This window comes from Girardinichthys multiradiatus, chromosome 6 (genome assembly GCF_021462225.1).
Source record: "Girardinichthys multiradiatus isolate DD_20200921_A chromosome 6, DD_fGirMul_XY1, whole genome shotgun sequence".
Taxonomy (NCBI): domain Eukaryota; kingdom Metazoa; phylum Chordata; class Actinopteri; order Cyprinodontiformes; family Goodeidae; genus Girardinichthys; species Girardinichthys multiradiatus.
Window position 1 is genome coordinate 19,170,650 of NC_061799.1, and position 10,882 is coordinate 19,181,531.

General features: G+C 40.5%; 1 protein-coding gene across 1 annotated transcript; it reads right to left on the reverse strand.

The window, feature by feature from the left end:
- Positions 1–417: 417 nt before the first annotated feature.
- cactin lies at positions 418–8,898 on the reverse strand. The gene is made up of 10 exons (XM_047369518.1): positions 8,568–8,898; positions 6,768–7,371; positions 6,584–6,679; positions 6,353–6,498; positions 6,107–6,269; positions 3,607–3,721; positions 2,651–2,843; positions 2,407–2,529; positions 1,202–1,569; positions 418–1,105 (listed from the first exon to the last, which is right to left on the reverse strand). The coding sequence occupies exons 1-10, from the start codon at positions 8,870–8,872 to the stop codon at positions 615–617; spliced, it is 2,604 nt and encodes an 867-aa protein (XP_047225474.1). The 5' UTR covers positions 8,873–8,898; the 3' UTR covers positions 418–614.
- Between the last annotated feature and the right edge of the window lie 1,984 nt (positions 8,899–10,882).

Here is a 10,882-nt window from a genome sequence, read left to right on the forward strand (position 1 = left end):
GTGACTTTTAGCACTGTAATCTGTGACAGATGTAAGCATCTACGGCTGTGAGACTTAGTCCGAAAGGCTGAATATCTGACTGGCATGCAAAATGTGTATTCGTGACACTTGGAATGAATTAGCCAGCAAATATTGCATTCCAAATTTTAATATTGCACACACTGATATTGCAATGACGATATATCTGCAATATACTGTGCAAACTTATTCAACATATCATATTTTATGGACCAAATTAATTTGATTTCTTTCTATTAGTGTAATACTTAATTTCATGTAAATAGCCCCTATTAAATATATATTTAAAGAAGAAAAATCTTGACATTTACAATAATTGTCTCCACTGTACACGACTCCATCTTATATTTGAGATTTAAGTAGAAAACCCAATAAATGGAAGCTTGCAAACAGCAGAAAGAAGTGAAAAAAAATCTTTAATGTGTATTTAGCAGACCTCATTTACAGTTAACTTTTCAGAAAACACAAAAGAGTTTGTAGCTAAAGCTCTACTTTAATGTGAAAGCAGCTAAAAGCTGTAAATAGAGTCAAATCATCCTGTTTCCACGAGTAACATCAGGTCCCTGAGATTTTGGTCCATGCTGGTAATTTAGCTTTTATCTCCTATACCGATATCTCTTGAAGTGGAACCATAGCTGGAAGATCCCATTGGCAAACTGACAGCGGAATCCGTGTCGGTGCGAGTACTCCCACTCCCTGTTCACAATCTTAAAAGCGATGTCCTCGTATGGCGGGCCGGCGTGGAACCTCAAAATCCCAAAGTCCTTGTTGTCGGGACAGGGCTCGAGGAAGTACTGGGGCGTGGAACGCTTGTCGATCAGGTCAGGGTAGAAGATATTAAACTTATATCCCTGGACGATCTTGGGCGGCGGGTTGTCAAAGTCGTAGTGCGTCTGGTTGTACTTATTCCACTCAAAGCCCGTGTGGACCCTGTTAAAGAAACGGGGTTTCCGGGGACGATACTTGTCCGCCCACAGGTACATTTTCCCAGAGACGGGGATCTCCACGCTGAACTGGGCCTCGTCATTACCCATCCCTTCTTTGGCTCGACGTACGAAGGCGTCCTCAGCGCTTTCGTTAGCGTCACCTGGGATGCAGAGAAAGACGCACGTTCATTTATTTTTGATCCAATGTTGACACGTCTACCATGTTAATTTGGAGTGTTGAGCATAAAGTGCCATACCTGTGACTTGAAGCTGTCTGCGGGCTAACTGGAGCCTGTGTGCATCTTCCTCTGGGGTGATGGTGTGAGTGTCCAGCGGCAGCTCAGACAGGGTGAGCAGCGTGGGACTGTAGCGACCAGAGTCGTACTCTGCCTGGCTCTGCTGGATGAGGTCCTCCTCCGTCAACACAGCCTCCACCGCCTCACCCTTCCCCTCCTCATCCTTCTCCCCTCCCTCCTCATCTTGGCTCCCAGCTTTAGAGGTGGAAGGGCCTTCCCCTTCATCCTCCTCTGCTTCTCTGTTCTTGTTTCTTCGAGAGGAAGATGTGGACGGGCCGCTCTCCTCTGCTGTCCTTTCCCTTGTTTGCCCTTTTGTTCTTTCCCCATCGCTAACCAATGAGAGGTTTTGTATCAGACATTTTTTGAAGTCATTGTTATTTTCATGTAAATTATCTACAATCCTTTTAAAATTACTTAAAAAGGAGTTTTTCTTACTTTGTCACATTACTCCCACAGGCTTCAGTGAATTTTATTGGGATTTTAGGTGACATAAAACACAGCAACGCATGATTGTGAATGAAACTGATTCAGTGTTTTCACATTTTGTTACCGAAAAAAAAAAATCTGAAAAGTGTGGATTGAAATTATATTTCACCCAGTTTACTTTGGTAAACCTAAATAAAATCTAAATAGCAAAAATATGCAAAGCAAAGCACCTGGGACTGGAGTGGAGGTTCATCTTCCAGTAGGACACTGAACCTAAACATACAGCCAGAGCTGCAGTGGAATGGTTTAGATCAAAGCATATTCATGCATTAGAATGGTCCAGTCAAAGTCCAGGCCAAAGAAGAATCAGTGGCAAGCCTGAAAATCAATCTTCACGGATCTAACCTGACTGAGCTTGAGCCGTTTTGCAAAAAAAACCAAAAAAACTGGCAAAAATATTCAGTCTCTACATTTGCAAAGATGGTAAAAACATTTCCGCAAAGACTTGTAGCTGTAACTTCAGTGGGAGGTGGGTCCACCAAGTAATGGCTCAAAGCAGCTCAATAGATATGCACACCACCCTGTTCAGATTTTTGTAAATAAATTCATAAATACATAATTTTCCTTCCGTGTCAAAATTTTACATTACAATCCCAATAAAATATTTTGGTAGCGATTGTAACGAGACAAAAAAGTCAAGAGGGGTGAAGACTTTTGAAAGACACGGTACAGAGACTTACTCATCTTCGTCGCTCCTCGGTTCCTCTTTGATGATGGGGAACAGAGGTTCACTCTCTACTCCCTGTTCTTGTTTCAGTTTGAACAGTTTCTGACGCAGCACATCCTGATGGCGTTCTCTCAACCTGGGTATTGAAAAGAAACAACACCATGTACTTAAACCAAGCTTTTTCGCAAACATTTTCTACCCAGATAGGCATGCTTTCAAATGAGTAAATCACTAGTGCTGTGTAGCTATTTTCTCACCTGGCTCTGGCCATGTAGACCCGGACTTGCTGCAGCAGACTCTCCCAGTAGCCGATATCAAGATTGGACCCCCCAACTCGGATCTTTCCCTCGATGTTCAGGTGCAGAGCCTGCAGCTGACTATAGGTTTTTCCTTTGAACACAGACTGGACGTCAGTGCTAACAGCTGTGTTGATGCCCTCACGTCGATCACCTTAAGGTTAAAAACAAGCATAACTTCAAGGATCTGCACGCATGGAAATTTCTTTGGGCTTTTTACTCCCAACATATTAAGTAAAGAAGGAATTCTGAAATATTTACGCTTAAATTACATGAAGCGCTTAGCAGCTACTGATTTTCAACATGTACAACCTATTTTTGTTTAGAAACTAAATCTTAGCGGATAACAATTAAAATATAGATTAGAATGTAAACTTTTCTCCGTCACTTCTTTAAAATTTACGAGACATGAAGTCAGGCAACTGATTCTGACTGAGACAGTTGCGCTGTTTAACTGCCCCGTCTTAGGCCGCAACAAACTATAAATCCCCCATAGGAGGAAAAACAAGAGCCTTCAAGTTGGTTTGGGACATTCAAAAGGAAAAAAAAAAGACACAAATGGTTAGATCAACTAAATAAAAAGCTTTAATGTCCACAAATGACAACAAGATTCTTTCAATCCCAAAAACCCCTCTGTGAGAGTACAGAACCCAGTAGGGGTTCTGTAGATAATGGACTCTATAGCATACAGAGAATAAACTCTGTTGGAATGACATGCTGGAACATTCAGAGACAATTAAAGTGTTTTATCTATGGCTTTTTATCTCTAGGTCGCTACTGCCGGGTCAGAGGCATGCAGAGATGTACTTTCTGATCAGGTCTACACAAATCCAGCAAAGTGCACACACTTAAAACAAACTGAACGTAATCCTCAAGACAAAGATCTCAACATAGCAAATAACAAGACAAAACTGTACCGGGTCCTTTCTCAGACGCTTCCAGTTTCCTCAGCTTGCTGATCTCATCCTCAGTGATGGTCGTCATGTCTCTCCAGAAGTCCACATTCTTGCCCTGCTCAAGCTCCATGTACACCTATGAGTCAGATGGCCATAAACACAGTTCATTGCCACAGTAAAGCTAAAGCATGTGTCACCATACTGTTAAAACACATCTGTCTGCACGACAAAGAAAAAACATGATATCTAAGACCTGATCCTAGAAAAACTTAATTATGTCGATTATCTACACTCTGTGTTACTGTTGAGACCTCAGATTAGTAAACATTGACTGGAGACGGCACACAAGTTCAAATGTTCTCTAACAAACCTCTGAGGTCTTCACAGAGCAACAGTTTTTATACTGAGATTAAACTGAACACAACTATTTAGTAATAAATGACTTCTGAAGGCAACTAGTTGCAGTTTATTTCAGTGTATCAGAGTAAAGGGGACAGAACACAAATGGATGGCATGATTTTTTAGACCTAAATAAACTTAGAAAAAATGTACAAATAAAATAACTAAAACTTTTCTTTCTTAATTTAGTTTAGGTCTGTATTGAGGTTCTGGGCTTTTAGACAACATGACTGCAACCTATGTGATCTAAACAGTAATTTTTGCCCATTTTCCTGTAAAGAAAATCTGTTTAGAGCCACAAAACTCTTACCTTTTAAAACTGTTATTATTTCAAAGAATGAACGAATAACTAAATAAATATATACCGGCATAAAATGCAAGTTCCTCAATAAATAGGATCTGGGTGATTTTCTTGTGTTTTCCCAGTTTGTGATCCCTGAAAGTCTAGTTATTAATAGATGTGCAAAACTCCCTTTCTTTGTTTCCTCTTAGCAACTGAAATCAATTACGTTCTGATATTAATTTTCTGTTGGATTTTAGGGACATACTATAAAGAATATCAGAACATGCAAAGTAAAAAGCAAGTTAATAAACTATTTAAAGTAATTAAGCTGATCTTCTTCCTTTAAGGCATCCGGCACACCAACTACAGGCCCTGTATCCCACTGTAGAACGCCTGTCCATCTGTCTTCAGAGAGTAAATAAATCTCAGCTCAATAGAAAGCTGTGTGTGAAGGCCACATGTGTGCTTCACAACTTCATGAGTGCCTTATTAACCAGTCCTTTTCAGGACTAAATTTCAACGGCTTTTTTCAAAGCCACCCACAAACCTCTCAGAGCAAACCTTCCTTCAGCCTATGTGTGCATGAATGTTTCTGTCTTTTTTATATATGTGATGTTTGTGGATTGTAGGTATTGTTTTCCCTTATTTCTTTGCAGGGACTGCACTGACTGATTCCCGACGCGAATTAACAGAAAAGCTGAGATTTTTCAACTCCAGCAAAATTCGCTTCGCGTCCATTGCGGGTTTTGCTTTGCTCTATTCGCTCTAATCATTCCGTTTGCATCGCATCCTTCACATCACTTCGCTCCTATTGCGTCATTTGCGGTCAATCTGAACCCACCATATAATACCTTGACAGTCTATATACACTCATCGGCCACTTTTTTTTTTTTTTTAGGTACACCTTGCTAGTACCGGGTTGGACCCCCTTTTGCCTTCAGAACTGCCTCAATCCTTCGTGGCATAGATTCAACAAGGTACTGGAAACATTCCTCAGAGAGTTTGGTCCATATTGACATGATAGCATCACACAGATGCTGCAGATTTGTCGGCTGTACATCCATGATGAGAATCTCCGGTTCCACCACATCCCAAAGGTGCTCTATTGGACCTTTCTTCCCCATTCTGATGCTCGGTTTGAACTGCAGCAGATCATCTTGACCATGTCTACAGGCCTAAATGCATTGAGTTGCTGCCATATGATTGGCTGATTAGAAATTTGCGTTAACGAGCAGCTGGGACAGGTGTACCTAATAAAGTGGCCAGTGAGTGTATATATCAAGCAAGTTCTGCTAGTTAATGTTGAAAACGCAACATATACTATGAATTTATAGTGTTTTACAATTTAAAAAGGGGCAAACGCAGGCAGCTTAACCTGCTCCTTTTGGTGTCTTTCTGCTGTGTCCACATAAATCACATTCTATTATATGAGAGGGGATGAAAAGTCACATGTGGCCCCAGAGCCACAGGCTGCAGACCCCTGATCTAAACCATGTCATTGTAGCTCTGGCTGCTTGTTTAGGGCTGCTGTTCTGTTGGAGGGTGACTCTCTGTCCCAGTCTTTAACAGCCTCTAACAGGTTTTCTTGCATGAGTGCCATGCATTTAACTCCATCCATTTTCACATCAGCTCTAACTAGCTGCCCTGCCCCTGCTGAGGAAAAGCACACCCACAAGATCACAATTTTATGATGTTTTTTTGTTTTTTTTTTTAAGTATCAAATAACATATAATTCATCCACTTCACAAATGTTACACTAAGTGTTATTCTGTATTGGTCTGTACCATGACAAAATGTGGTCCATTTGAGTTCTAATCCACCCGGCTCATAACCACTGACCTTTATGTCTTCTAGCAGGTCATCCATGTCGGTGACGGTCAGTCCATTGAGGAACGTGTACGGTTCATGCATCTCCACAGCCAGATCATCGTCCTCTGCACTGATGTACTTCGCCAATAGGTCAATGGGTTTTGCACGGCCATCACGAATTCTAATCTTAGACCTAAATAGACATTTTTGGACAACTAGGTAAATACAGTTCAGATTCCTGCAATTAATTTGACCAAAATGTTATTTTACACTAGCCTTAGTTTGGCCTGTTGCAGATGGAAGTTGTCCTCCTGTTCAGCCCAGGTTTTGAAGTGCTCTGCCTCTTTCTCTCTCTGCAACATCTCCAGCTCCGTCTCTCTCATGGCTTTCTCTCGCTCCCGCTCCAGTCGCAGCTGTTTCACCTGAATAAGAGCACAGCCGGTGTGATTAAACATATCGCTTCCAGTGTCTCCCAGTCCTGAGGAGTGCATCGCTCATTGTTCCTACCTTCTGCAGCTCTCTGCGGTTTTCCTCCTGAATGCATTTGTTTCTTTCTTTCAGCTCTTTTTCGCTAAAATGCCCGATGCCCTTCTTATCCAGAGCCTGAAGCACAAACACAGTAAAGAACCATGATATCAAACAATGTTTAGGTTTAAACATAATGGGTCATGCCTCTCAGTAAAGAACTCACTTTCTGCCATTTGAATGTGCCTAACAGGTTGTTGTCTCCAAATGGGTTGTCTGCATTGGTGTATCCCATGTATTCTTCGCTCCAGCCCATCTTTTCTCTTCTCTTCTTCTCCTTTGCTTCTTTCTTCGCCAGCCTTCTGGCTCTCTTCTCCTCTGGCGTCTCCAGGGCTTTCATCAGGTCCTTCTGTTTCTTCCTCTCCTCTTTCTCATTGACAGCAAGGTTCTCGTTGTCTGAATCTGAACTTTCTGAAGAGTCAGACAAACTGGATCCCCGCCTCACTCTGCTCCCATCAGCCCTCTCTTTGCTCCGTTTGCTTCTTCTTCGCTCCCTGTCTTTACTCTTCTTCCTCTCCCTGCTTCCGTCTCTTGTCCTTTCCCGGTCCCTGCTGTTGCTCTTCAATTGCTCTTTGTCCCGCTCTCGTATCACTCTGCTTCTTACTGGACTCCCTCGTTCGAGACTTTTTCTTCTTCTCCTCCTCTCTCTGTCGCTGCTTCTATCGCTCGAGTTCGAGTCGGACTGGGACCTTCCCTTTCTTCTCTCACAAGATCTATGGTTCTCCATCTCCTTCCTTCTCCTCCTTATCTTGGAATTATCTGAATCAGGGCTGAGAGCAAAAACAATCATTTAAATCATGATGAAGTAAGCTTTACAAACCCCTTGTCTGGGTTTTGTTTTTGCCAATTTTCTGGCCTGAAATCCATGCAGTGCTGTCATACACAGCTCAGGTGTCTTGCTTTAGTAGCACAGAACAAAAGTAAACCCCTTTGAGGGGGAAATGTCATCAAACCCATCCAAATAAAGTTGAAAAACAAGAAGCACATATATGAACTCATATGATCAGTTGTCTTATGTGATGTCACCAGAGGCATGTGTCAGTGAAAGCTTGTTATTGAGAGGGCAGATTTTAAATTGCGTAATAACGATTTACAACAAAATCCAGACCATAACATCTTGGTCTAGAGGTGACAAACTATATCTTGGGTGAGTCTAATTAAATTTACAGAAGAGTCGGGCTGGACGTGTCAAAGCTTTGCAAATCAGTCAAAGAAATTACTATGAAATATTTGATCCATTCAAATGGCACATGCATTTATACATATAGTTCCTCAGTAACCACATTAACATTAACAAACACTTGATTTGCAGATGTTCATCGTGGAAGCCTGAGGAAAATTCTAAATGCATTCTGAAAAGCAGCCTTAAAATTTTTTTCATCATGGCTTTAGTGCAATTACACCTCAAATGAGCCGCATAAAAAGAGGTACAATAACCTTATAAAACTGCCCCTTTAGCTTCATCTATGCACGTGTAAAAGTTACATGCCAACCCAACATATTTGCTTGCATGTACAACTCGCAGCAATGGCGCTTCACATCTTTGCCTACCTACCTCATTCAAATCAAAAGATGGAACATTAAGCTTCTGATCCTCCTTAGTTGTAACAAACACAACAACACTCTTGAGGGTTAAATTAAATGTCATACTTGACACCATAAGTAGCACAAGCTCTGAGCCGCTGCTGCAGACTAGTACTGTAGAGGGGCAGAATGACCAAATCAACAGCATAAATGAAATATCAAAATGATCAAGTCCATGTTCTTAGCAACACTCGTGTTGTACTTTGCCACCTTGTGCAGAAGACTACTAGTAATTAAGGTAACAACCTGAGTTAAAGGATATTGAAGTCTAAAACATACTGTTATTGCCTGGGTGTTGTTGTTGTTTCACTTCTAAAGAACACCTTCACACTATGAAGTTATCAAAAAAGGACATGTGTGAACTTAATAATTTAGACCTTACCTTGATGATCGATCCTTCGACCTGCTGCTCCGACGGTGCTTTCTTTGCCTCCTGTCGGCTTCCGAGCCGCTGCCGGACCCGGAACGGTTCCAGTGCTGAGGCCGACGTCGGACTGGAGATCCATGATTTGAGGCCCCGCTGCTGCTGCTGGATCTGGCTGGTCCACGGGCGGCTCTTCTGACGTCCGGAGATCTAGTACAGGCTCTCCTCTTTTCTGGAGACCGCGATCTGCTTATTTTAGCCTTGTTTCGCCTATCTCTACTCCGACTTCTGGACTTGGTCCTGCGTCGAGATTTCGAATCCATCACGAACTTACTTCTTTACGGGGTCCGAGAGGGACTCTGTCGCGTAAATAAGACGTAGGCATGGACAGTTCACCGTCAGAATTTTGTCAGAGTACAAATAACCACCGCGCCAACAATATATGTAAATATGTTTAAAAAAAATACATTGGTGTATTGTTTTCAAATGAATGTAATGAGGAAAATTTTTAAATTTCAAAATTCTCAAGATCAAAACTGATTTACTAAGGCAAGAAAAAGCCACCCATAGAGGCCCTTGTAGGAGCTGTGGCGCAAAATATATACGTCATAATAGACTACAAACCATAAATAAAAACAAATCCGCCCTTTATACTGTCCTCCAGTAAGCACCTTTTGGACGTATTTTAATGTTAGATATTCCGAGATATTTTGTCCCTAACATATAAGAGTGAATATTTTTGGCAAATGGAAAATCCAAAAATGTGTGTGTGGAAATGTTAATTTGATTATTTTGACTAAATTATTTTTACTTAAATTGAAATCTCATAAAATTACTCCCGCATCTGATACAGTATTAATTTTAGATCTATTATGACAATTCCACTGTTGACACTTTTTTTCCATTCTAAGCGCGTATCGCAAAAAAAGAGAAAAATGTGAGATAGGTTTAGTGATACAGACAGTAGTTTCGAGACCAACAGAAAATGAAAGAATCACCCATGTTTACACATCAAAGCATATGTTCTTAACCTTTATCTAATTTTAATAAACTGAAGGAGGTGCTTCAAAGTACAATCAGTTGGCGGTTGGAATTTTGTGGACCAAAATTAGGGGGATTCTTAGTTTTGACACATTTAATGGGTAGAAAAATAAAGGGAAAATTTGCCAGTTTCAATCTCAGGCCAAATATTCTTCTCCACATCATATTTATTCATTTATTTTTTTGTTATATGTATAGTTGACTATGAGTTACCGCTCAGTTGTACAGGAAGTGAGCTGTTTATTCAAGTGTCTTATTTGGTTTGTAGCAAAGGCACACGAATATGCCAAATCAAATTTTAAAAACATGTCTTTTTTTAAGGCAAACCAATTAGACAGAGGGATGAAGTCAATGCAGCAGGCACCAAAAAACAATAACACATCAATGCCCTAAACTCTTAGTCAAAGTCAAATTCCTTGTGAATGCGCACAAATCAAGCCAATAATGCTCATTAAGAACAGTAAAAGCAATATTAGTCATTTTTGTAGTTGCAAAATAAAACTGACACATCGGCAAATCACCTTTTCTTTAATTTGCTCTGATTAGTAGTTGTTTTTCATTGGGGTGGTATGGCTCACTGTCCTGGGTGGCATCCTGTCAAGGGGAGTCACAAACAGTCAAAGAAACAAAAAAATAAGTTATCTGTTAGTTGTGCCCTGAACATGTTTTCCTAAAATATAGTCTGTGTGGCACACTATTTTAAAATATAGATCAATGCTTTTTGATGATGCTGAAGTTTGCTTTGGATTTAATCGGTACGCCACATTTTTTAAAGGTATCCGGAGCTTCATTTGATTATCTTCCAAACCGAAAATACCTAAACTAATTAAACCTGAAATAAGTATTTCAGCAGCGATCTGAGATTTTTCAAAACACAGTATCAGTTAAAGTAAAATAACAGCATATATATATATATATATATTTTTTGGTACCAGGTTAACATTAGATTGAGACCAGCTTGAACGCTGCAACATACAGACTGAATGAATGTGGACTGGGTTATACTATAGCCGTGGTTCTCAAACTGCGGTACCACTGGTGGTAAATGGGTTACCTTTAATTATACTTGGAGATCCTCAACTTTTTTTGCCCGAACAGTAAAAAAGATGAGTTGACTAAAACATGTTTTGCTCTTTTCTACTACTCAAAGGGGAAGTGTAATAAAGATTGTCCATGTGTTTATGAGTGAAAAATACAATGAGATACAAACTGCCAGATGGACAGATAAATTGTTACTGTAGCTATCACAGTGTATTAAATACATACCAAGCTTATTGGATTTTGAAGTCGCA

Coding starts and splice junctions, on each gene's coding strand:
- cactin (XM_047369518.1), bottom strand. CDS start 8,872: ATGGATTCGAAATCTCGACGCAGGACCAAGTCCAGAAGTCGGAGTAGA. Junction 6,680..6,767: donor GCACATTCAAATGGCAGAAA/GTGAGTTCTTTA, acceptor TTTGTGCTTCAG/GCTCTGGATAAGAAGGGCAT. Junction 3,722..6,106: donor ACCTGCTAGAAGACATAAAG/GTCAGTGGTTAT, acceptor TCTGACTCATAG/GTGTACATGGAGCTTGAGCA.